The following is a 26,719-nucleotide window of genomic DNA, read 5'->3' as shown; positions in this document are numbered from 1 at the left end:
CGGCCCCTTGGCTCGCGTCTCGGTTTACACTGTGACGAGGATACAGTCGTGGCACATCAAGCTGCTGAGAGAGAAGACTCACAAAGGACGCCTCTGGTGGGACACATGCAATTGCATAACTTCATTCAAATTGTAGAAGGAACAAGAAACTGCCTTCTTGAATTGGGGAGACAATTAAGAACATAGGAAACTGCTTATGCCAACTCAGGTCCAGCTTATTTATTTATTTATTATATACATTTAAGACAGTATTTCCCACACTTTTTTGACGACTCTGACCCCTTGTGCCCTCTACCCTACGAAAGGCATTATTCAGAACAGTGGTTTGCATGACCCACTAAGGGGGATAATCGCATGATGACATTCAAAACAGTAGGAATTAATTGTGCATTTATTCCAAATTCCATTTCAAACTATTTAATTAATGCAACAAAAATGATGGATCTAGGGAAATTTTTTTTATATACATTCTTACTAATGAACACATAGTAGGAAATTAATAGCATAAAGTATTTATATATAGCTTCTTACAAAACAAACCTACACCTGTTACAGTTGTACTGCAACTAATTTAAAGGAAAATCAAGACCTATTATGAATAATTGGCTCTCTTGTGACTCATGGCAACACAGAATCGTAAGTAGAAACACGACCAAAGGAAATAGCTTTGAAAGTGATAAGAGCACTAAAACTTTAAACATGAAGCGAGGAAAGTGTTTTGCTCTAGGTTCTAGCCTGATCAATCATATCCTCGAGGCAGTTCACGGAAGATGAAAATAACAAAGAATATAAGAACAAAATAAAACAGCAGAAGCAAAAGGCCACAAAATGACAAAAGGCAGCATAAAACAAGCAGCAAGAACCAACTGCAAACCATAAAGCTTGGGAACATAAAAAAAGAAAACGCCTTAATTTGGCAAGAAAAGGACGATGAAGACGTGTTCTCAGGGGCTGACGGGAGTTGTGATGCAAAACATCTGGAGGGAACCACCTTGGCAAGGGAACCACCAGAAAGGGGTCTTTCGTCTCCCTAACTAGTTATGCCAAAGATCAGATCTGGGAAGTTCTTTGTCCAAAGCAAGTCTTCCGCTGTTCACTCCTTAATGTTGGTTAAGGCTGCAATCCTCTACATATTTCCCCAAGAGCAAGGGCTCATCCAGATTCCTTTTGTGCCACACTTTCCAGACACAGGTCTATGCTTTCCGGGTCTGTAAGGTAAAGGGACCCCTGACCATTAGGTCCAGTCGTGGCCGACTCTGGGGTTGCGGCGCTCATCTCGCTTTATTGGCCGAGGGAGCCGGTGTACAGCTTCCGGGTCATATGGCCAGCAGGACTAAGCCGCTTCTGGCGAACCAGAGCAGCGCACGGAAACGCCGTTTACCTTCCCGCTGGAGCGGTACCTATTTGTCTACTTGCACTTTGATGTGCTTTCGAACTGCTAGGTTGACAGGAGCAGGGACCGAGCAACAGGAGCTCACCCCGTCGCAGGGATTCGAACCACCAACCTTCTGATCAGCAAGTCCTAGGCTCTGTGGTTTAACCCACAGCACCACCCATGTCCCTCAGTTCCAGGTCTGTATCCAAGCATTTTTTTTGTCTTCCAGCTTTCATCCTGGAAAACCTGCTGAATCAGAACAAACGGCAACCCACAGAAAATCCGATTGATGTTCGTTCTGTTTCAGCAGTAAGCAGCCAGTTTTCCTGGGGAAAGTGGTGGTGGAAGATACAGACCTGGAAAACACAGATCTGTGCCTGGGAAGTGCGGTGCAGAAGGAAGTCCGGATCAGCCCCAAGTCTATTGGACATTTAAGTTGTTCAAACTTCCAAGTAGGCATGTGTGTGGGTGTAAGCCACAGTCATGTAGGTCCATGGAAATCAATGGGTGCGACTGATTTCAGTGGTTCTACTCTGAGCATGAGGAACACTGAATAGCACCCATAGTCCAAAGGCACATGATGTAGTGACCATGTTGAAGCTAAGCAGATCAGTGTCTGGGCTCCTTGGAACCCCATGGACAGGACTTGAGCCCCCCAGAGAGAAAGAGAGATATGCAGGCAATGCAGAAAGGGGTAAAGCCTATAGGATTCTGCCTTCTTAGTATTCATCCCCAAAACCCAATATTCAGCTAACTGGAGGACTTCTTAAATTGGATTTTTAAAGTTAGATATTGATGAGTTCAGTGCTTTATATTTTACAAAATTTTTATGCACGGCTGAATTTTAATGATTGCACATTTTTAATTCTTAAATTAGAAAATGCCTGAATACTTGCATGATCAAACGGACAACTGAGCAAGCATTTCTACAGGTCTAGGTTTTTCTGTTCCTCATTCAGGCTACAAATTGATTACCTGTCAACCCTTCCAATCAATTAATTGTTCCGGGTCCCTAAAGCAACGGTTTTCTCTCTCTCTAGGGAGTTCTGGTTTTCGTCTAAGTAGGAGATGTTGTCTCCTCACACCGGCAATTTTTACGCGAGTAATTTGTGTCCCTTGCAGAACTGAATTAATGTTATAATTGTAAGATACCTTATTCACATCCTTGCTCTTATCTGATCTGTTTGTGCTGATAGACCTCAAGGAAATGAAAACAAGTATATGTTTTTATATTGTAAACTGCCCCGTGATTCTCAGATGAAGGGCAGTATAGAAATTCTATTAATAAGAATAATTAGCTGCTGTAGATATTCTTTAAAGTCTGTTTGCCCCCAGCAACTAAGACACCCACCTGATAAGTGGGGCAGAAGTAAAGCTTCACTGGTCCACATCTAGGGAGCTGTCCCATGAGAAAGTTGAAACCCACATCTGAAGAGAGAGTGGCCTTGGGATCATGGCCATCTTGTCCACCTCCCAGGGAAGGCATCCTGGCAGCCCACTGAGATACACGAGGGATGGACTAGAATTCCCTGCAGCGGGAATTCTAGTACATGCTTTGATAGAGCCTACATGTGAAGAGATGTAGAACAAAGAGTTTGTGAAAGGATGCTGTTGGGAGAATCTGCTTGCTGAGACCGTATTATGGAAGTTTGTGCAGGGAAAACTTGGCCTTGAGCTAGCCTCATGTCGCTGAATTGGGCATCAGGCTCTGAGAAGGCAGGCATGCTTTGTCTCAGAGAACATGACTCAATTTTGATGCATGTGTGGAGCTAATGCAAGGCTGTGTAATTGATAGGGTCACAGACTCCATTTTTGTGGGTTCCCCAGCAGCCACTGTTGCTCTGACCAAGTAAAGATCACCATGGTACTGTATGTTTATTTAAGAAACCCACTGGACCCCCTTGGGTCTGATTCAGCAGCCAGGATATTCTGCAACTTTCCAGAATAAGCAACGACGCTTTGCTGGATGTTTGTGACCCCATATCCAAGGGCACGAGCTACTAGTTCACATTTCTTTTGCCTCTGTGTCCGGTTGCCATTCAGGGCAGCCAGCAACACCAGCTGGTCTCCTTCATCCTCACACCAGCCTTGTAGGCTTCAATTCTCCCCATGCTGCAGACTGAATAACTGAGGCCGAGAGCAAGGACTTGCTCAAGACCACACAGAGGGTTTGTGGACAAAGTGGGACCTGTAGCCAAATCTTAGGGCTTTGGATTGGACCTGTACCTCTCACTCTGGGTGTTTGACCAAATCGCTCTGCTCTAGCCAAGTCTTTCTCCACCTGGTGCCCTCAGTATGTTTTGGACTACATAGGAACGTAGGAAACTGCCTTATGCAGACTCAGACCACCAGCCAAGTAGCTCAGTAGCTTTCCAGGATTTCAGGAAGAAGTCTCTTCCAAGCCTGCCTAGAGCTGCTGTCTGGGGTAGACCCTGGAACCTACTGCTTGCAAGGCAGTTGCTGAGCTAAGGACCTCCCTGACTACAATTCCCAGCACACCTGCAAAGGCTGGGACTGAAAGTTGTAAATATCCTAAATATCTTGAGAGCACCAGGTTGGGGAAGGCTGGCCAAGGTATATGCAAGTTCAAGGGAGAATATGGTCTCCTGGCATTTTGGGAGCTGCTCTAGAGAAGTTGAGGAACATCATCCATCAGCAGCATGGAGAAGATGAGGAGAGATGAGTTAAGGATTCACCCCTCAGTTCAGCTCCATCTGCCAAGAAGGGTGCTGTTCACAAACTGGATTTTGTCCAGAGGCACCTTGCGAAGACAATGAAAGGTCTGTGAGGCAGGTCGTGAGCCGAGAAGCCGAAGGAGCTGCTGGCAAGCTTCATCCTAAAGAAAACACAAGATCAAAGGTGCGGCCGAGCATCTGCATGCTTTAAAAGGTAATTAGAAGAGGGAACATTAGCACACCTTTCAGTGAAGTGGCACACCAGGTGAAGTGGCGGGTTTGAATTACAGGGAGGGGACTGAAACCTGAGGAACGTTAATTCATCAGGAATGCGTCCAGCTTTAGGAACTAACAAGAGACTCCTCCACGAAGACCGGGGTTTATTTATTGCTTATTTATGGCACTGAGATCCCACCTTTTTTCTCTCCAAGGGGGCCTATGTGGTTCTCCTCCCCCTCCACATTCAATGCCCACAACAACCCAGTCAGGCAGGTTAGGCTGAGAGGCAGCGACTGATTTCCAAGGTCAGCCAATGCACTTCATGATGAGTGGGGATTTGAACCCTGGTCTCTGTTTTGGGGGGACAGGAGGTGGGCAGGTGTGGAGGACTCCCTGGTCCTGAATGGGGTAACTGTGCCTCTGAAGGACCAGGTGCGCAGCCTGGGAGTCATTTTGGACTCACAGCTGACCATGGAGGCGCAGGTCCATTCTGTGTCCATCTGGTACCGGCTCCATCTGGTACGCAGGGTGAGACCCTACCAGCCCGCAGACTGTCTCATCACAGTGGTGCATGCTCTAGTTATCTCTCGCTTGGACTACTGCAATGTGCTTTATGTGGGGCTACCTTTGAAGATGACCCGGAAACTACAACTAATCCAGAATGCGGCAGGTAGACTGGTGGCTGGGAGCGGTCGCTGAGACCACATAACACCGGTCTTGAAAGACCTACATTGGCTCCCAGTATGTTTCCGAGCACAATTCAAAGTGTTGGTGCTGACCTTTAAAGCCCTAAACGGCCTCGGTCCTGTATCCCTGAAGGAGCGTCTCCACCCCCATCGTTCTGCCTGGACACTGAGGTCCAGCGCCGAGGGCCTTCTGGCAGTTCCCTCATTGTGAGAAGCCAAGTTACAGGGATCCAGGCAGAGGGCCTTCTCGGTAGTGGCACCCGCCCTGTGGAACGCCCTCCCATCAGATGTCAAAGAGATAAACAACTACCAGACTTTTAGAAGACATCTGAAGGTAGCCCTGTTCAGGAAAGTTTTTAATGTGTGACTTTTTGATGTATTTTTAATCTTTGTTGGAAGCCGCCCAGAGTGGCTGGGGAAACCCAGCCAGATGGGCAGGGTACAAATAATAAATTATTATTAGCCCAACCCTCTCACCCCCACTGGCCCGCACTGAATGAACAGCTTTTTCTGCAGAATGGAGATCCATGTTAGGGGTGGGGCCTCCTGTCGCAGGTTCAGCAAGTGCAGGGCCAATTGCATCGTGGGACAGGCTGATGGGACCCCGTTCTGTCCCACCAGCTGTTTTCAGGGGCTGTTGACCCACACTGCCACTTTTGTGGGGGGCTTAAAGGCTGGGAGTGGGTTGCTGGCAGCCCCTGCAGCAAAGGGAAGTCCTTCATTGAGGTTGCGCAGAAATTCCATGCACGGGTGCATGGATGGAAGTGACCATCTATGGTTCCTTGTGAAACCACCATGCAGCCATGAAGCCACAGCAGGGGATGGAAGCTGTGAGAGTTTCAGGAGAGCAGAAGGTCTTGGGGATCTTTACTCACCGGGTGCTTGCAGAAGCCCGTCAGCGAGTCTTGTGTCCACCAAAAGAACGGGCAACTGCAGAGAAGAAAACTGGTTATTGATTCCCAACCGGGCAGCCCAACCATCGCCTTACACTCCCACCCATTTGATCTGGCATGGCTGGGGTGGCCAGATTCCTGGGTCATCAAAGGGTGTGTTGTGTCCATAGGGGATCACCCTTGCAGCCTCAACAGCATCCTTAATATTGGGCGCTCCCTTTATAAAATTAAGGGCAGCACCTACACTTTGGAACTCCCTGCCTGTTGTCATCAGGCGCCTTCGCTTTTGGGGCATGCTAAAAACATTTTTTGTTTGGACGAACCACCCGGATCTTTAGAAAGCCAATGCAAGTTTTAATCTGTTTGCAGTCCGTTGCTATTTTAACTTAAGTCATTCTTGTTTATTCATCCCACTGATGATTTTGTGGTTTTATCTCTTTTGTAAAACGCTTGGAGGTTTTATTTTATAATCAAAGGGTGAACACATTTTTATGAAATAACTAAATAAATGCAGTCAAACTAGCTGCAATGTGGAGCAGCCATGTTTCCTTCCCCTGCAGACGTCCAAAGCCTTTTTTTCTTTTTTAACCTACAAACAGATGCAAAAGTCTTAATGGGTGAGTGGAGAATTACCGTATTTTTCGCCCTATAGGACGCACATTTTCCCCTCCAAAAATGAAGGGGAAATGTGTGTGCGTCCTATGGGGTGAATGCAGGCTTTCGCTGAAGCCTGGAGAGCGAGAGGGGTCGGGGCGCACCGACCCCTCTCGCTCTCCAGGCTTCGCGCACCTCTCCACAAGCCTTGGGAGCCCGGTGCGACTTCCCGCCGGGCTCCCTAGGCTTGCGGATAGCAGCCTGTTCTGGGGGCTGGGGTCGGGGGAAGCTCGGGCTTCCCCCGCCCCAGCCCCGCGCCTGGGGGGGAAATAAATTTTTTTTCTTTATTCCCCCCCAAAAAACTAGGTGCGCCCTATGGGCCGGTGTGCCCTATAGGGTGAAAAATAGGGTACCCTCCTCTCTTCCCTAATGCAGACCCTTTTCTCCCAGCTCAGCTCTGAAACAGGAAGTGCCTGAAGCAGGTATTGGGCACGGCCAGGTAAGGTGGTCCCAAGCAGTGGGTTCAGCCCACCACACCTGTGTGTACACCTTTTGCTGCAAAAATAAGCCTGGACCTCATACCTCGCATGTGAATAAGGCAGACAGGTCCATGAATAAATGGGGTTGCCCCCATCCTGTCTGGGTTGGCCCTTGGTCCAGACAGGCGCCAGAACCCAACAAAAGGAAACATCATGATTCTTAAGAATCACAAACTGTAGGAATGGTGGGAAGGAGGGGAAACTTACAGTCGAGTAGCCACTTGAGGAAGGCTCCCGGAAAAGGCTTGTCCTACAAGAGTGGAAGAAAGAGAGTCAGATAAAACATGACACACTTCTCCAGGGACTGGGAGAGATTGTTCCATGAAGAAAGTTCTGCTTTCTTCATAAGGATGCAAAAATAGCCTGCTGGATCATGGAAGGACCATGTTTGCATGTGTCCCCTGTGCTGCGTGCTTCTCTTTTACAAAATATTTCTGCTTCTGGTCTCAATCTTGTTTTGCCCTCTCCAGCCCCCTTGTACACACTAATTTCAGGAAAGGGGGGGCATCAGCTTAGCCCTGCAAAGCAGTGGCATTGCTTGGGTTCCTGTCAAGACATGTGCTCCCACTTAAAGGTAAAGGGTAAAGGGACCCCTGACCATTAGGTCCAGTCATGGCCGACTCTGGGGTTGCGACGCTCATCTCGCTTTACTGGCCAAGGGAGCCGGCGTACAGCTTCCGGATCATGTGGCCAGCATGACTAAGCCGCTTCTGGCGAACCAGAGCAGCGCATGGAAACACCGTTTACCTTCCCGCCGGAGTGGTACCTATTTATCTACTTGCACTTTGACGTGCTTTCGAACTGCTAGGTTGGCAGGAGCAGGGACTAAGCAATGGGAGCTCACCCCACTGTGGGGATTCAAAGTGCTGACCTTCCGATCGGCAAGTCCTAGGCTCTGTGGTTTAACCCACAGCGCCACCCACGTCCCGTGCTCCCACTTACATGTATGCAAAAAGTGGCGCCAAAAGGGTCTTGGAGGAAGTGGGGAATCTCCACCTACTGTAAGGGATCAAGGCAGCCGTGGACTCAAAAAGGTTGGAAACCACTGGTGTCGACAATATAACTGAGCTAGCTGGGCCAAGTGTGTGACTCACTCTGTTCTTGGGCTGAATCTCATGCATCTCCACACCCCACATGAGGTCACTTTTATAAAAGAGGAGGCAGAGGTGGGAAGACAGGCAAAGACCCCAAGATTGTGGGAAATGCACCCCTGGGTGTCTACGGAAGTGGAATCTGTGATCCATATTTCTCTCCATTTAAGGTTAATCGTAAAAGCTTGAGGTCCCTGGGGAGGGGAGCTTTGTCCAAGAGAAGCTTGGGCGGAAGAAGTCCTTAGAACATGGAAGTACCCCAGGAGGAGCAGGAGGAGCAAGAAAGCCAATGCATGTGGAGAACACACCTTCAGGTCCATTTCAGAAAACTGTCCCGTTGAAATCGGCACGCTGGAGAGAGCTGTCTGGAGTTTCCCAAGGAGCCCGAAGGAGGCGTATTCTGAATAGGGAGGGGAGAGAGGCAGGAGTGAGGGCAGGCGGACCACGAGAGAGTCCATTGGAAGCCGGGATGGGGCAGGATTACGCCATCAGCAGCTCCCCAAAAGCTTGCAAACGAGAGGAAGGTTTAGAAAGGAAACTTACTGTTGAGAGCTTGGAGTTGCATGTTGACAACATTGAACCAGAGTTGGAACACTGGGCACATCTGCAAGGAAGAACAGTGCCAACTTCTGAGATATCACAAGATCAGAGTTCTTCAACCTTGGGTTCCCAGTCATCTTTGCCAATAGGGATGATGGGACGTAGTCCAAGAACATCTGGAGACCCAAGTTTGAAGAACACTGGACTAGATGACCCTTTGGGTCCCTATCATCATCATCATCATCATCATCATTATTAACATGGAAATAATGTCAGGTGCTCTGCCACTGAGCCATGGATCTTCCCCAACTACTTGCTCTCCAGTTTCCATTCTTCCATTTGTCAGCATTTTGCCCCTATACATGTAGACAATTGGCTACTCACCACTGAAGGCAGGAGGGTACGGAGGCCAGAATTGATGACGCCACTCAACAGGTTTGCAAGCAAGCTAAGGAGGAAATAATAATATTAATAATAATAATAAATTTTATTTATATCCCGCCCTCCCCAACACAACATTCTAAAATCAATTCATTTTATAATCAATTCAGAATCAAATTCATGGCAACCACAGGGCTAGAGCTTTGTGAGGATTACCAAAGGAGGGGGTGAGACTGTGCCTTGGCCAAAGGCCTGGTGGAACAGCTCCATCTTGCAGGCCCTGCGGAAAGATGTCAAGTCCCGCAGGGCCCTGGTCTCTGGTGACAAAGCGTTCCACCAAGTCGGGGCCACAGCCGAAAAAGCCCTGGCTCTGGTTGAGGCCAGCCTAACCTCCCTGTGGTCCGGGACCTCCAAGATGTTTTTGTTTGAAGACCGTAAGGTCCTCCGTGGGACATACCAGGAGAGGTGGTCCCGTAGGTACGAGGGTCCTAGGCCATAAGAGACAAGAGAAAGAGACAAAACAACCCCAGTCAGATTTCAGGACTGGATTCCCCAATGCTGTGCTGTGTCTCCTGCTCTTATCACCAAGGAAGGTGACCTTATAGGGATTTGACTTTTGATTATGATGGTTGCTTAGGGCTACTTTGGCCTTGATCCAGGAGTAGGTTGTGCAGTGGACATTATAAAGATGCAGGTGTCTGGTAGCCAATAAGAACCGTAGAATTGTAGAGTTGGAAGGGACCCTGAGGGACATCTAGTCCAACCCCCTGCAATGCAGGAATCTCAACACGTGGTCCCCCATCCAATTTGAACCCCTACTGGACCCTGCCTAGCTTTGCAAATGTACTAGCAGTTTTATTGCTGCACCACTAGGACCGTGCACCACTTTTCCTAACAGTGAGAGGATTTCTCTGCCCTCTTGCATACTGTTAGAATATTGGAACAAACCCTATAATTCTGAACAAGACAAGGAATGAAGGGAGGAAATGGCAGGGATTCAAAATGGAAACAGAATGACGCTAGTCCCACTGAACTCTGGGGACTTATCCACACTTTGCTCAACTCATTCCAGGTAGAGATCTGGATGCACATTGTTTTGTTTTGTTTTGTGTTTTGTTTCTGCCTTGAGCTTTCCCCACAAAAAGCTGAAACGGAATGAACATCGGTTTGGGTTTTCCATGTATTGACATTTGTTCCAATTGAGCTTTAAAGAATAGATTTTTTGCGGCAAAAACTTCATAGCAAAAGAAAAAGAAAAGTTCCTCGGGCACGGAGCGTTAAGTTAAAAACTTTGCCTTGAAAGAGTGGAGGAAAGCAAAGTGTGGATAAGCTTCGAGTGGAAGCAATAAGAGCTGGTTGGCCAATCTGGTTTACATCCAGTCACTGTTTACATTAGCACAAGGACTTCTGCTTCCACAAATGAACCTTCCTCCTTGCTCCTCTGTCCCCACACCTGCCCTAAATCTGATCTGGGGGTTCATCCAACCCTTTGGAGAAGATCTGGGGAAGAGGCAGGGTGTACACAATGGGGAGTTCTACTGTGGAAGCAGAAATACTTGCGCTAATGGAATGAGAGATGCCACCTTTTCAAACACCGCAGTGATTCTCAGAGAGGCAGAGGTAATGAGGTGAAGTCAGAACAGGTAAGGATAGAGGAGAAATTGGGAGATAAAATTTTGATTTATTTACACTTCCCAAAATGATAAGGAAACCACCCAGATAAGCCCCCAAAACCTTTAATGCCCACCTGCTTGGCAGCTTGATGCTGAAGCCAGCGACCATATCCTGGCAGTTCTTAAGGACCAGCTTGAGATCTCCCGGTTTGTCTTGGGTTAACGCCAGGTGAGGGCTGATGTCCATCACCACGGAGGTTCCACTGAGAAAACTGAGCACCCTGGGAGACAAAGTCAGACAGTGGTGCTGGGCTTTGAGTGTTGGGAAGGGACCTGCAGGGGCCAGAGAGTGTTCTGGGATGTGTCATCAGCTCATGTGGGGAATGGTCAGAGGCTGTAGGACCTTGCAGAGGTGCTCAGCACGAACTAAACTGGAAGCGCGACCCAGAACATGCTCAATGCTCTCTGGCAGTTGTGTGTTGCGAAAGAAAAACCGCATTGGCAGGCAAGCCGCCTCTCTTGTCAACCAGCTTTTGAGAAACACCTGGGTCATTGTTTGAAGACCTCTATTCCGTAGCACTAAAACTGATGGGCATTGAATGAAGCTGGATGTTGAAAGATTCAGGATAGATAATTGAAAGTCCTTCTTCATATAGTGCATGGACAAGCTGTTGAACTCGTTCCCACCAGAGGCCACAAACCTGGGTGGCTTTGAAAGAGGATTGGACAAATTCATGGAGGAGGAGAGGGCTATGTATAGAATCATAGAATCATAGAGTTGGAAGAGACCACAAGGGCCATTGAGTCCAACCCCCTGCCAAGCAGGAAACACCATCAGAGCACTCCTGACATATGGTTGTCAAGCCTCTGCTTAAAGACCTCCAAAGAAGGAGACTCCACCACACTCCTTGGCAGCAAATTCCACTGTCAAACAGCTCTTACTGTCAGGAAGTTCTTCCTAATGTTTAGGTGGAATCTTCTTTCTTGTAGTTTGGATCCATTGCTCCGTGTCCGCTTCTCTGGAGCAGCAGAAAACAACCTTTCTCCCTCCTCTATGTGACATCCTTTTATATATTTGAACATGGCTATCATATCACCCCTTAACCTCCTCTTCTCCAGGCTAAACATGCCCAGCTCCCTTAGCCGTTCCTCATAAGGCATCGTTTCCAGGCCTTTGACCATTTTGGTTGCCCTCCTCTGGACACGTTCCAGTTTGTCAGTGTCCTTCTTGAACTGTGGTGACCAGAACTGGACACAGTACTCCAGGTGAGGTCTGACCAGAGCAGAATACAGTGGCACTATTACTACCCTTGATCTAGATGCTATACTCCTATTGATGCAGCCCAGAATTGCATTGGCTTTTTTAGCTGCCGCGTCACACTGTTGGCTCATGTCAAGTTTGTGGTCCACCAAGATTCCTAGATCCAGAATGGCTACTAGCCAGGATGGCTACAATCTCCCTCCACGGTTGGAGGCAGTGATGGTTCTGAATACCAGTTGCTGGAAACCAGTTGCAGGAGGGGAGCGGAACCCTATGCCCAGGTCCTTGCAGGATTCCCAGGGGGCACATCTGGTTGTCCACTATGAGGATAGGATGTGGACCAGATGGGCCAGTGGCCTGATCCAGCAGCCAGCTCTTCCTATATTCTTAGGTTAAGACATTGTGGAGCACACCATGCTCTGGGGATGTCTCTTTGTAGAAAGGCTGGATGAGAATATAGTGTTGCAACTCAGTGCAGGCCACCCACAGCACATAAGGCAGGACCAGCCATGCATGCTTTGACTCTCCTCTGCATCTCCCTCCTGAAGGTTGTCCAGGAGCAAGGGGGAAGTCCCATAAGGGCATCTCAGCCCTTCTGGTGGACATTGGTTTAACTGCAGAGCTTTGTGGCTGCCTAGAGCTTCTTGTGGTGCTGGAGGAGACTCTTGAGAGTCCCATGGACTGCAAGAAGATCCAACCTCTCCATTCTGAAGGAAATCAGCCCTGAGTGCTCACTGGAAGGACAGATCCTGAAGCTGAGGCTCCAAGACTTTGGCCACCTCATGAGAAGAGAAGACTCCCTGGAAAAGACCCTGATGTTGGGAAAGATGGAGGGCACAAGGAGAAGGGGACGACAGAGGACGAGATGGTGGGACAGTGTTCTCGAAGCTACCAGCATGAGTTTGACCAAACTGCGGGAGGCTGTGGAAGACAGGAGTGCCTGATGTGCTCTGGTCCAGGGGGTCATGAAGAGTCGGACACGACTAAATGACTAAACAACAACAAGAGCTGGTTGGGGCAGCTGAGTGGGACAGTGAAGGAGAACCTGGAGGAACTCAGAAGCATCTGTACAAGGAGAGACATTGACCACAGTCAACAAATCATCCTTAAGGTTTTTGTGGTGGGAAGGAGCTACCTTGGAAGAAACCAGGCACCGGCCCATTCTTTTTGGCCACCTCGACTTGGTATGGAAGCATCTCTGCAAAATCTCAGGCAGAGATCCTTCCTAGCCCTCCGGCTTATTGGAATTCCTTCTACTGGAGATGTTAGGGACTAGCCTTCACTGACCTGGTGCTCTCCCTGTCTTTTGCACTATAACTCCCATCAGCACAGATATATAATGCCGGGGCTGATGGGAGATGTAGTCTGGCAACATCTAGGAAAAGAGAAGGTTGGGGAAGGATGCTTAGAGGTGCAAAATATGCCTTCTGCTACTGGAGTTTTGCCCTTTCCTGCTCATGTTAATTTCAGAACAAGCTGAATGTGAAGGAAGCAGCTCTCGCTCTCATGACTCACCCTGGCAAATTAGTAGTGATGGTTGCATGTAGGTTGAGCTGTAGCTCATTTCCACGGATGACCTTCCAGGACCCTCCAATAACCTCAAGGTTCACAGCATTAAACCTGCAAATTGAGCAACATAACAGAAGGGAGAAGATGCATGGAGACCCCAGAGTGGTCGGCACACATTGCAAAGTCATGTATCCATCTCACTCTCTCCTCCCAGTGGCACTGATGTGGTTCAACCCCAACAAGATGATAGATTTTGCCTAATAAGATGCTCTTAGAATCATAGAATTGTAGAGTTGGAAGAGATCCCAATGATCATCTATTCCAACCCCCTGCAATGCAGGAATCTCAACTAAAGCATCCATGACAGATGGCCATTCAATCTCTGCCTAAAAACTTCAAATGAAGGAGAGCCTTCTGAGGGAGTCCATCCCACTGACAAATGGCTGTTACCCTCAGGATGGTCCTCCTAATGTTTAGTCGGAATCTCCTTTCTTGTAACTCGAATCTACTGTTCATGTCCTATCCTCCAGAGCAGGAGAAAACAAGCTTGTTCCCACTTCCATGTGACAGCCCTTTAGGTGTTTGAAGTTGGCTGTCATATCTCTTCTCAGTCTCCTCTTTTCTAGGCTAAACATGCCCAACTCCCTCAACCGTTCCTCACAAGACTTGGTTTCCAGACCCTTGGTCACCTTGGTCGCCCTCCTCTGCACCCCTTCCAGCTTATCAATACCCTTCTTAGTGGTAGAAGGGAAGAGAATGACAGCAGAATTGGCCTGTAGTGCAACCAGGTCCAGAATTAGGGATGGTGATGGACCTACAGCCTCTCATTCTGGATGGGGACGTGGTCTGTCAACTGCAACGGCTGCTCCCTTGCCCACACCAACTCACCATTGGAACGGCTCCTTGGATCCTCCACTGCCGAGGAGACCTCCCAGACCAAGTAGGTTTCCACCAAGAAGGCCGTTCTCTCCACCAAGAAGATCACCACCCAGGAGGCCATTTTTGCCAAGGAGATCGCCGCTCAGGGCACCACCGAGCAGGCCGCCACCTCCAGATTCACCACCACCACCAAGTAGACCTCCGGTGGTGTTGCCAAGAAGGCCTCCTCCACCACCGAGCAGGCCATCTCCTCCAGCAACAGCGCCAAGCAGGCCACCTCCATCGCCACCTCCAACAGCGCCGAGCAGGCCACCTCCATCGCCACCTCCAACAGCGCCGAGCAGGCCACCTCCACCTTCTCCTCCTCCACCACCAACAGCTCCAAGCAAGCCGCCGCCGCCTTTGCTGTCGCCTCCACCACCAACAGCTCCAAGTACTCCATCTACTGCTCCTCCTCCGACAGCACCGAGCAGGCCGCCTCCAAGACCACCAAGGAGACCACCTTTGCCAGAATCACTGCCTGCACCAAGAAGATCCCCGTTATTTATATATTACATTTATAGCCCACCTTCTCTTCCCAAGGAGCTCAAGGTGGCCTACATTGTTCTCCTGCTTATCCTTCAATCCCCAGAACAACCCTGTGGGGTAGGTTGGGCTGAGAGGCAGGGAGTGGAGCCAGGCTACCCAGCAATTCATGGCTGCGTGGGGATTTGAACCCTGGTCTCCCAGGTCCTAAACCTCACCCTATCACCAGCTCTTTCTGGGATAGTGAGAACCATTCCAGGAGACATGGTCGCAGGAGCCCCTTTTCACCAGCAATGTCTGTGTAAAATAGACCTCCTGGGCCAAATATATTGTCAATACAGATGCTATTTAAGTGGAAGAACAGTTCCTGAAGCTGAGGCTCCAAGACTTTGTCCACCTCATGAGAAGAGAAGACTCCCTGGAAAAGACCCTGATGTTGGGAAAGATGGAGGGCACAAGAAGAAGGGGACGACAGAGGACGAGATGGTTGGACAGTGTTCTCGAAGCTACCAGCATGAGTTTGACCAAACTGTGGGAGGCAGTGGAAGACAGGAGTGCCTGGCGTGCTCTGGTCCAGGGGGTCACGAAGAGTCGGACACAACTAAACGACTAAACAACAATCAAAGTGGCTTACAAGAAGAACCTGCTGGATCAGACCAATGGCTCAAGGTCCTGTTCTTGCAGTGACCGGCCAGTTGCCCCAATGGGAATCCTACAAGCAGGATCCAAGCCCAAGAGCCCTCTCTCCTACTGTGGTTTCCAGAAACTGGGATTCAGAAACATCACTGCCTCCAACTTTGGAGACAGAGTAGAGCCATTGTGGCTAGCAGCCATTAATGGCAGCCCTTTTCTCCTCCGCGATTTTGCCAAACCTCTTTGAAAGTCATCCAGGTTGGCGACTGTTGCTGCCTCCTGCAGGAGTGAGTTCCATAGTTTAACTACATAAAGGTAAAGGTAAAGGGACCCCTGACCATGAGGTCCAGTCTGGGGCTGCGGCGCTCATCTCCCTTTACTGGCCGAGGGAGCCGGCGTACAGCTTCCGGGTCATGTGGCCAGCATGACTAAGCCACTTCTGGCGAACTTCTTTACTTTCCCGCCGGAGCGGTACCTATTTATCTACTTGCACTGGCATGCTTTCAAACTGCTAGGTGGGCAGGAGCAGGGACCGAGCAATGGGAGCTCACCCTGTCGCAGGGATTCGAACCACCGACCTTCTGATCAGCAAGTCCTAGGCTCAGTGGTTTAACCCACAGCGCCACCCGCGTCCCTGTACCAGTGGCACAAAACCTTTGCTAAAAGAAAGGAGGCAGAGCAGTCTATCGTCACATGTCTATGTCTCCAGGGAGATCAGGCTCTGCAGTGTATTTCAATGACAAAAAACTAAATAGAGATATTTAGCCACTAACTTGGCGAGCTCCTGATCATTCCCCAGTAATAGAAAATGTATGGCCTCCAACTCTGGTTTCCATTTGGGGATGCAGAGTTGATCTAGAAATTGCTGACGGAGATCAGCATTTAGTTTACAATTAAGAACCATATGTGTGAGGGTTTCCACCAGGTGGTCTTCACCTGGGCAAGTACTTTCTCCTTCCACCCTGCCTGAGAACCTTCCCCAAAGGGGATTTGATGGATTTGAATTAAACCTGGCCAGCGAAAATGCCCTTCTTTCTTGAGGGTTAAGCAGAAATTCAAGGTAATTGTGGTTAATTTCATGTGCCCAAGAAAGTTGAAAGTTAAGAGGGGAGCATGTTTTCTCTGCTGCTACTGTTAGTTCCTGGTGCTCAATATCTCACAACCTAGTTTTTATTATAGCCTTGGCAGATGGTAGGGACATTGATCGCAAAAGTTCCACTGACAGCCTGAGTTGCTGTACCTTCTTGTTAAACTGTTGTAGCCCTGGGGAAAGAAAGGGGTCTAACAAAACTTTGCTGAGGAGACCATCTTTACCAGCATAGAAGAAATCTCGCCCAGGCGACAGTCTCTACCTTGTGTTGACCTCCCTCTAGACACAAGACTGCATAGGGTACACAGCGTAAGACAGTAAAGATCTTGAAGAGGAAAACTGCTTGGAAGAAGAAGAAGAAGAAGAAGAGTTTGGATTTGATATCCCGCTTTATCACTACCCGAAGGAGTCTCAAAGTGGCTCACATTCTCCTTTCCCTTCCTCCCCCACAACAAACACTCTGTGAGGGGAGTGGGGCTGAGAGACTTCAAAGAAGTGTGACTGGCCCAAGGTCACCCAGCAGCTGCATGTGGAGGAGCGGAGACGCGAACCCGGTTCCCCAGATTACAAATCTACCGCTCTTAACCACTACACCACACTGGACTCATTCTACCAACTGGGTAAACCCTGGCAGCCAAACTGGAATACCATAGAGCAGTTGAGCTATAATTTTGGCATTGAAGACCCTAAGGGCAGAGGTTTCTTAGAAATGTGTGTCCCAAGGAATTTCATCTTTGCTTTCAGGTAACCCATGGAAAGTGTGGGAGCTGGGCTGGTGCTGCCTCTTCACCTGCCCCTCGTGTCACCCGTTTGAGGTCCAACTCACCTTTTTCAGTCTTTGCTGAGCTTGAACCAAGAAGACCGCCCAGCCCAAGACTTTGCGACGGAACCAAGGACCTGCAGAAGATGGCGACCAGGCACCACGTCTTCACCACTGTCAAGGTCTTCATCCTCCTTGCATCTGCGAAAGAGAGAGGGGCAAGGCAGCTGGAGCAGGTGGAGGGGCGCTCAGGTGGGAAGGGAACAAACCAGATGTGATAGAAACAGCCACATTTTCTGCTCAAGGTGTGTGGCTTCTGGGTTTTCTTGTGTGTCTTTTTTCTATTGTAAGCCTGCAGTAGAGAGTGTTGTGTTTTGATTGTATGGACGCTGCTCTGGAAGGTTGGTGGTTCGAGGGACACCTATGATTCATGCATTGGAGGGGGTTGGACTAGATGGCCCTCAGGGGTCCCTTCCAACTTTGTGATTCTAAGATTTCTTTGGATGAGATGTTAAAGTGCTGGCATATTTACTAGACCCTCGGCAATGGTATACAGTGGTACTTCGGCTTACAGACACTTCACGTTACAGATGCTTCAGGTTACAGACTCCGCTAACCCAGAAATAATAATAATAATAATAATAATAATAATAATAATAATAATAATTTATTTATACCCCGCCCATCTGGCTGGGTTTCCCCAGCCACTTTGGACGACTTCCAACAAAGTATTAAAATACAGTGGTCCGTTAAACATTTAAAGCTTCCCTAAAGAGGGCTGCCTTCAGATGTCTTCTAAAAGTCTGGTAGTTGTTTTTCTCTTTGACATCTGATGGGAGGGCGTTCCACAGGGCGGGAGCCACTACCAAGAAGGCCCTCTGCCTGGTTCCCTGTAGCTTTGCTTCTCACAGGGAGGGAACCGCCAAAAAGCCCTCGGCGCTGGACCTCAGTGTCCAGGCAGAACGATGGGGGTGGAGACGCTCCTTCAGGTCTACTGGACCGAGGCCGTTTAGGGCTTTCAAGGTCAGCACCAACACTTTGAATTGTGCTCGGAAACGTACTGGGAACTAATGTAGGTCTTTCAAGACCAGTGTTATGTGGTCTCGGCGGCCGCTCCCAGTCACCAGTCTGGCTGCCGCGTTCTGGATTAGTTGTAGTTTCCGGGTCACGTTCAAAGGTAGCCCCACGTAGAGCGCATTGCAGTAGTCCAAGTGGGAGATACCCAGAGCATGCACCACTCTGGCGAGGCAGTCCACGGGCAGGGAGGGTCTCAGCCTGCGTACCAGATGGAGCAAAGTTAAGAACTTTGCCTCAGGATGAGAACAGAAATCGAGTGGTGGAGGTGCGGCGGTGGTGGCAGGAGGCCCCATTAGCTAAAGTGGTGCTTCAGGTTAAGAATAGTTTCAGATTAAGAACGGACCTCCGGAACGAATTAAGGTCTTAACCCGAGGTGCCATTGTACAGTGGTACCTTTAGATATGAACGGGATCCGTTCCGGAGCCCCGTTCGTATCTAGAAGCAAACGTAACTAGGGACGGCACGTCTGTGCACGTGCACGTCACTTTCGCCGCTTCTGCGCATGCGTGTGACGTCATTTTGAGTGTCTGTGCATGAGCAAATGGCGAAACCCGGAAGTAACGCTCTCCGTTACTTCTGGGTTGCCGCGGAGCGCAACTCGAACACGCTCAACCCAAAGCGCATTCAACCTGAGGTATGACTGTACTTTCATTCTCTGAATTACAAGCTGAAGAACAAGGCGAGGCAAACCTAATAATTTCTGCCCTGCCGAACAGCAGAGTTTGGTCTGTCCCATATAACTTCATTATTGTTGAAGATGACCCTCCTTCCTAGCAGTTCCTGGCATCATTAACTGAGATTCTGACTTGCTAGAATGTCTCTCGCGTCCTGCCTTTGATCAGCGCACACGTGTGGACTCATTGCCATGACTACTGAAAGAGAGAGGAAGGCCAGGATTCGGGCAGCAGCCTTTAGCGCAGGATATAATCAAAGGGGTTTGCTGGCATCTCTTTTGCAGACATGCCATGGACCAAAATTGGCTCCTTTGAAATCTTTTAAGCCTGCCTTTTGGGGAGAAAATGTGAAGTTATTCGGTATAAAAATAAGGACTGCTATTTCCCGCTCAATTAAATGTGCCGCTTGTAAGATGCAGGGCTTAAAAGGAAAAAACCCCAAACCTACCTCCATAATAGCTATGGACAAGTGACTGCATGGTCTCCTTGCGGAGCCAGGCTTCTGAGATGACCCAGAAAGGTTACTGTGCTCATTTTTGTTGTTTAGTCTTTTAGTCGTGTCCGACTCTTCGTGACCCCCTGGACCAGAGCACGCCAGGCCCTCCTGTCTTCCACTGCCTCCCGCAGTTTGGTCAAACTCATGCTGGTAGCTTCGAGAACACTGTCCCACCATCTCGTCCTCTGTCGTCCCCTTCTCCTTGTGCCCTCCATCTTTCCCAACATCAGGGTCTTTTCCAGGGAGTCTTCTCTTCCATTTATTCCATTTGGAGTCATGATGGTGGGAATTAACAGAAGTAAAATTAAAAGAAAGAACGTGGTTAAGGTTTATTAATAATATTAACAATTAGGGGACCCATCTCGGACTTTCTGTGAGAAAAGGAAATGAATCTGAGACACCTTAACTTGGAGGAAAGATGGTTTAGCAGAAAGTGGAGTCGCTGGATGCTCACATTGACCAAAGGTGCTAAATTATCTTATCTCCTTCTTTTATGTAAATGGCAGGTGGGAAATTGGAAGTTCCTCTCTTGAAGTTTTTGCTCATGTTTCTCTTCTTTTGCTTTCTTTCTTTTTCTCGTTCCTCTTTTTATCCCTGTTGTCCCTTTCTTTTCTTTTCCTGTTTCTTTTCTTTGTTTTGCATCTTGCGCAGTTGCAATTTTATTGTACCGTGAGGAAATTTCAATAAAAAAATCTTACCAGCGGAAAGAAAAAAAGAGAGAGAGTCCTTTGGGTGTGGAGTGTTCATTCACACGCAAACTGAGCTTTCCAAAATATTAGACATTCCAAAGGGCACTTCCTTGTTATGTGGGATGAAAGGAACCTTTGTTGGTTTCCGTAGAGACGCCACATTGCAGAATCCCACCTTCCCCCCACCCAGGGGATTGAAGTGACACCCCTGGTTTCCCCCCTTCCTTACTTAACCCCCACAGCCCTTTGAGGTATGTTAGGCTGAGAGAGGCAGGGACTCGCCCCCCCCAAATCACCCTGTGATCTTCATGGCCGAGCGGAGGATTTGAACCCAGGTCTCCCAGGTCAAAGCGCTGAAAATTGACCTTCCTTTTTGAAAAAACCCACCATCATGTCAAGAATCACCTTTTCATCTCCCCTCTGCTTGGAATCACCCCTAACTATCTCTCTCTTTTTTTTTACTACTATTGATTTTATTTCATTTCCGCCATTACTCCAATTGCTCGGGACAATTGCTGTTTTTGTGAATTTGATCTCCAGGAGCAGATTGAAAGTACATTTCCAAACCCCTGTACACCATTTGACTGTAAAAACAACAACCTCAAAGTAGTTTACAAAAATATAAAACAATTTTTAAAAATACAGCAGTACTTTAAAAAATAAATAAAAAAAATATTTTTATTATTAAAAGCTACAAAAAGTTAGAATACTAAAAGCTGGGCAGGCTTGTCTAAACAAGACTGTTTTTAGCAGGCGCCACAAAGAGTACCGTGAAGGCTTTTTCTTGACCTCATGTGGCAGGGAGTTCCAAAGTGCAGACACTCAACAATTGAGTTCTTACCAATGCAGAATGGGGGTTATGCAGCAGTGCCAATTCTGTCGATCGAAGTGGCTGAGTGGGCACATTTGGGGTGAGGCGATTTCACAGGCAAAACGTATCCCCTTTAGGCATTCCTATGCAAACTGCCCCCCCCCCCTCAGCTGCTCTTTGGAAACAGAACAAGCCAAGCAAACCCCGCCGTGCCTTGCTTGGGGCAGAAGCGGAAAATGCTGCAGCGAAAGCGTTAGGAGTTTTGTGTCTCTTACCTGGGACGCCTTGACATTTGCAAACAGGTCTCCGGGGCTGCCTTATCTGCTGCCGCTGCTGCTCTGGCACAAGAGCCCTTATATAGCCAAGCCCAGGGCTGGTATAAGGGGAAAAAGAGGGTTCTGGGTTGGCAGCATTTGGAGATGGTATCAAGGCCCTGCACAAAGGATGGATTTCGACACTCAGAAGCAAACAGGAGGCACTTGAAACCGCTCTGGGATGCCTCCTTCAGCACCTGGACTTCTGCTTCCTGGAGATCTTACATAACTTTGTTGTTGTTGTTGTTTAGTCACAACCTCAGATATGCAGATGACACAACCTTGATGGCAGAAAGTGAGGAGGAATTAAAGAACCTTTTAATGAGGGTGAAAGAGGAGAGCGCAAAATATGGTCTGAAGCTCAACATCAAAAAAACGAAGATCATGGCCACTGGTCCCATCACCTCCTGGCAAATAGAAGGGGAGGAAATGGAGGCAGTGAGAGATTTTACTTTCTTGGGCTCCATGGTCACTACAGATGGTGACAGCAGCCATGAAATTAAAAGACACCTGCTTCTTGGGAGGAAAGCAATGACAAACCTAGACAGCATCTTAAGAAGCAGAGACATCACCTTTCCAATAAAGGTCTGTATAGCTAAAACTATGGTTTTCCCAGTAGTAATGTATGGAAGTGAGAGCTGGACTATAAAGAAGGCTGATCGCCGAAGAATGTATGCTTGTGAATTCTGGTGCTGGAAGAGACTCTTGAGAGTCCCATGGACTGCAAGAAGATCCAACCTCTCCATTCTGAAGGAAATCATCCCTGAGTGCTCACTTGAAGGACAGATCCTGAAGCTGAGGCTCCAAGACTTTGGCCACCTCATGAGAAGAGAAGACTCCATGTAAAAGACTCTGGTCCAGCCCTCTGAAATGTAGGAATCACAGCTCAATACAGGAACCACATCTTTGCATTCAGTGTGTCGTTTTATTTTTAAAGGCAAGTAGCATCTGCTTATTGGATGGTGAGTGATCTTTTCTGGGATCTAGAGCAGGGGCAAAATTGTTCCCAGTGTGTTTTTGTCAAGGCAAAGACCCCCCCTCCCTGTTTCCTGTGATCCCAGGGGGTCTTCCTCCCTCTGCTTCTGGACCACGCCAGAACACAAAAGAATGATGGGAATCAGCTGCAACCTCTAAATCAGGGGTCAGAAACCTTTTCAGCAAGGGTCCGGTCCACTGTCCTGCAGACCTTGTGGGGGGCCGGACTATATTTTGGAAAAAACCAAAATGAACGAATTCCTATGCCCCATAAATAACCCAGAGATGCATTTTAAATAAAAGCACACATTCTACTCATGTATTTTTAATTTTTTTATATATAAATTTTTATTAATTTTCCAACATAAATTAAAACACAATACAACTGACAATACACAGACAAACAAACATATAAACACTTATAGTTTCATAACCTCTTTTTCTTAAACCTTATTTCAACGACTTCCCCATACCTCCCTTTTCTGCATCCCTATTTTAAACTTTTTCAGCAACCCCTAATTCCAATTACTTATAATTCACTTTCTTTAATCCTTTTTCTCTTACCCAACACATTCTACTCATGTAAAAACACACTGATTCCCGGACCATCCTTGGGCCAGATTTAGAAGGTGATTGGGCCGGATCTGGCCCCCGGGCCTTAGGTTGCCGACCCATGTTCTAGTCTAGAGAAAGATTGTGGAGTCAAAAACAAAAGCCCGAAGCAGGAATTTCCTGAATCCTGGGAAGACACTCGGATACTGTGACAGAGAGAAAGGGAACATGATGTACAGCCAAATAAAACAGACATGATCCTGTGCTCACCTAAAAGCACAACTTCACCTTCCTCAAGTGGTCTCTCAAGTACCAGAGGGACTAGAAAGTCTTTTTTCTTCTTCTGGAGGGACAAAACTGAAGAGAGTCTGAATTTAGGGCCATTTCCTGATCATTTGCCCTTTCTGCCTTCTTGGAACGTCACGAACAATATTTGCCCGGCATTCGCAATCTTACTTCTTCCCATTAATCTCAGCGATGCAACTTGAGAGAGAAGAGCGACTCTGAGATTGCCAAAAAGGCTTTCATGCTGCATCTGAAGTGTAATTCCTGGGAACCTGCAATAAGTAATAATGGTGCTATTGGCTGCCAACTCCTTAAAGATAGACACGATAATTACCAAAATGATTATGCATTCTTTATCAATCTTCTGAGAAAAATACACAAACTTATGCAAAGCCACAGAGGCTTGCGAACTACCCAACCTACAATGAACTTATAATGTCTGATCTCAATGGATTTTTCAAGTGCTTAACTCAGTCTTTTGTTTTCTTTCTCTTTTTAGGTAAGGACATGAAGATACCAACAAAGGGTAAGTTCGATGTTGTTCACAATACTGAGAGATGCTAGTGAAGTTGTAGATGGATGTTGATGAAGTTGTAGAGACAGGGTGCTGGTGTTTTGCACCAGTTTCGTCCTGGCAGTCCCAGTAAGGCCACTGTTCGCCCCCAATGGGGCCCTTTTTAGAGGGGCTTGCAGGTAGCACACTCCCAAGGTACTGTATTTTTCGCTCTATAAGACGCACCAGACCATAAGATGCACCTAGTTCTTGGAGGAGGAAAACAAACAAAAAAATATTCTGAATCCCAGAAGCCAGAACAGCAAGGGGGGTCTGGCTTCTGGGACAGCCTCTTGCTGTTCTGGCTTCTGGGATAGCCACGTGAAGCCTCTTCAGAGCAGCGGGATGAAGGTTCCCCCAAGAGCCGTGCTCCCTTTAAAGAGCGCGTGGAGTGTGTGTGTGGCTCTTGGGGGCTTTTCCCAAGGAGAGGGAAGGGCAGCCCTTCTCCCTCCTTGGGGAAAAGCCCCCAGGAGCTGCACACACACGCTCCACGCGGCTCTTTAAAGGGAGCGCTGAGCAGAGCCTCCCGCCTGGATTCCCTCCATAAGACGCACACACATCCCCCCTTACTTTTTAGGAGGGGAAAAGTGTGTCTTATGGAGCGAAAAATACGGTAGTTTTCCGGGCTTCTTCAGTGGTCTAATCTCAAAGCCTTGATATGTATATTGATATTCAATTTCATAGAGAATACTATTTCTTGGCTTAAGCTTAAGAGACTGATTCGACAGTGGAATTTGCTGCCAAGGAGTGTGGTGGAGTCTCCTTCTTTGGAGGTCTTTAAGCAGAGGCTTGACAACCAGATGTCAGGAGTGCTCTGATGGTGTTTCCTGCTTGGCAGGGGGTTGGACTCGATGGCACTTGTGGTCTCTTCCAACTCTATGATTCTATGATTCTATGATTTGCTTAGCAGATAGTATTCACTATGAAATTATCTACCTTGAGAGTGTGCTACCTGCAGAGTGAGAGTCTTTTGGTCCAGCACTCTGACAAGAGGATTTGCGCCAGAGCACCAGACCAAGAAAGGGGCATCTGGAATTCAAAACAGAAGTCAGAATTGGCTTCTCTGATCCATGGTGTGGGCGGCCAGATGCCTCAATGGGAAACCTGGAAGCAGGGTCTGAGCACAAAAGCCCGCTCCCTTCCTGTGGCTTCCAGAAACTGGAATTCAGAAGTATTTTTGCCTCTAGCTGTGGAGACAGAGGAGAATCATCCTGGCGAGCAGCCATCAATAGCCCTCTCCTCCTCCATGAGTCTGTCTCATCCCTGTTTAAAGGTTTTAAAGGTTGGTGGCCACCAATCCCTCCTGTGGCAGTGAGTTCCGTAGTTCAACTATGCACTGCGTGAAAAAGTACTTCCATCCAGGTTGGTGGCCATTTGATGATGATGATGATAATGATGATGATGATTGTTGATGCTGGAAAAGGTGGAGGGCACAATGAGAAGGGGACGACAGGGGACGAGATGGTGGGACAGTGTTCTTGAAGCTGCCAGCATGAGTTTGACCAAACTGCGGGAGGCAGTGGAAGACAGGAGGGCCTGGCGTGCTCTGGTCCAGGGGGTCATGAAGAGTCGGACATGACTAAACGACTAAACAACAACAACAACAACAACAACAACAACAACAACAACAACAACTAATAATAATAATAATAATAATAATAATAATAATAATAATAATATTTATTTATACCCCGCCCATCTGGCTGGGTTTCCACAGCCACTCTGGGTGGCTTCCAACAGAACACTAAAATACAATAACCTATTAAACATCAAAAGCTTCCCTAAACATTTTTGGCTCCTGCAGCTGTGAGTTCCATAGTTTGAAGCATTGTGCAAAGAACTACTTTCCTTTATCTGTCTTAACTTTCTGACTTTCGACTTCACTGGGTGTCCACACGTTTTAGTGGTATGAGAGAGGAAAACTTTTCTCTTTCCACTTTCTCCATGAAATGTACAGTTTTATAAACTTCTATCCTGTCGCCTTTTACTCGCATTTTCTCCAAACTAAAAAAATCCCAAACGATGCCCCCTTTCTCCATAGGGGGTTTCACTCCACCCCTTGACCATTTCAGTGGCCCTTATCTGAACCTTTTCCAACTCTGCAATACCCCTCTTGAGGTGAGGTTACCAGAACTGAACACAGTTCTCCAAATGTGGTTGGACCATAAATTTGTACAACTGCATTATGCTATTGGCACTTTTATTTTCAGTCTATTTCCTGACGATCCCTAGCATGGAATTTGCCTTTTTCACGTCCACCGCTTCCTGTAATAAGATCCACTGGACTTTCCCTCTGTTTGCTTCCCCCTCCACACACCAGACCTTTAAACAGAGTCAAAGCTTTTGCCTGAATTAATTGTAACCTTAAGCAAACTACCTCGCTTAATAGAGTCATAACCCAACTTTGCACCAGCAGACAATTAAATTAATTTAACCTATTAAATATGGCACTCTTATCACAGTTCCCAGAAGGCACAAACATCATTTCAAATATTTGAATATTTTTCAAAAACCTCAAATTTAACGCACAGATTTTTATTTTATTTTTAAACCACTAGCCAGCTCAGGATGGCAGAGGGAATTATTAGAGGGTGGGACTGCCCTCTTGTGGCTGGCAGTGGGAATGCCAGTTTTGTATGATACGTCTCTTCAACCTGTTTTTCTCCTATTGGTCAAGGAATAAGATGCTCAAGGAGAGGGTCCTCATGGTTGGCCATCATGCAAGTGAACCCAAGGCTACAGAGAAGAGCTGAAACATTATCTATGGGTCAGGGTGCCCATTTCTGAAATATACCCACCTCTTCAAAAGAAAAGTAAAAAATCCAGACTCAGTCTCAGCCAATCTTTGCAACCTGGTGCTCTCTAGGTGTCCCTGAGCCTTTGAAATTACTTGCCTGAATAAAGATCCATCTTACTCACACGTGAGAGCCTCTGTTTTGTGGTTTTGGGCAGGAGATAGGACTCAGGTTCCCACTATTCCTGCCCCCGTGTTCCCCCCCTCCTGTGCCAGAGCCTGCCAAGCCAAACTCA

The 26,719-nt window shown here is 47.7% G+C and overlaps 1 protein-coding gene across 1 annotated transcript; it reads right to left on the bottom strand.

Annotated features, from left to right (window-relative positions):
- Positions 1 to 204: 204 nt before the first annotated feature.
- On the bottom strand, positions 205 to 23,257 carry LOC310764643 (uncharacterized protein). The gene is made up of 12 exons (XM_083618991.1): positions 23,122 to 23,257; positions 21,286 to 21,605; positions 17,330 to 17,464; positions 14,265 to 14,775; positions 13,383 to 13,487; positions 10,741 to 10,887; positions 8,997 to 9,060; positions 8,616 to 8,676; positions 8,381 to 8,472; positions 7,189 to 7,231; positions 5,831 to 5,885; positions 205 to 4,211 (listed from the first exon to the last, which is right to left on the bottom strand). Exons 3-11 carry the CDS (start codon positions 17,451 to 17,453, stop codon positions 5,851 to 5,853), a joined length of 1,182 nt encoding a protein of 393 aa, XP_083475117.1. The 5' UTR covers positions 17,454 to 17,464; positions 21,286 to 21,605; positions 23,122 to 23,257; the 3' UTR covers positions 205 to 4,211; positions 5,831 to 5,850.
- Between the last annotated feature and the right edge of the window lie 3,462 nt (positions 23,258 to 26,719).

This window comes from Podarcis filfolensis (genome assembly GCF_964270895.1).
Source record: "Podarcis filfolensis genome assembly, chromosome: 6".
NCBI lineage: Eukaryota > Metazoa > Chordata > Lepidosauria > Squamata > Lacertidae > Podarcis > Podarcis filfolensis.
Note: the sequence above shows the minus strand (reverse complement) of the source record. Positions and strands in the feature narration are given on the sequence as shown.

Coding starts and splice junctions, on each gene's coding strand:
- LOC310764643 (XM_083618991.1), bottom strand. CDS start 17,453: ATGAAGACCTTGACAGTGGTGAAGACGTGGTGCCTGGTCGCCATCTTC. Junction 14,776..17,329: donor CTCAGCAAAGACTGAAAAAG/GTGAGTTGGACC, acceptor TTCTTGGTGCAG/GCAGTGATTCTGGCAAAGGT. Junction 9,061..10,740: donor AGCATCAAGCTGCCAAGCAG/GTGGGCATTAAA, acceptor TTTCCTCCTTAG/CTTGCTTGCAAACCTGTTGA.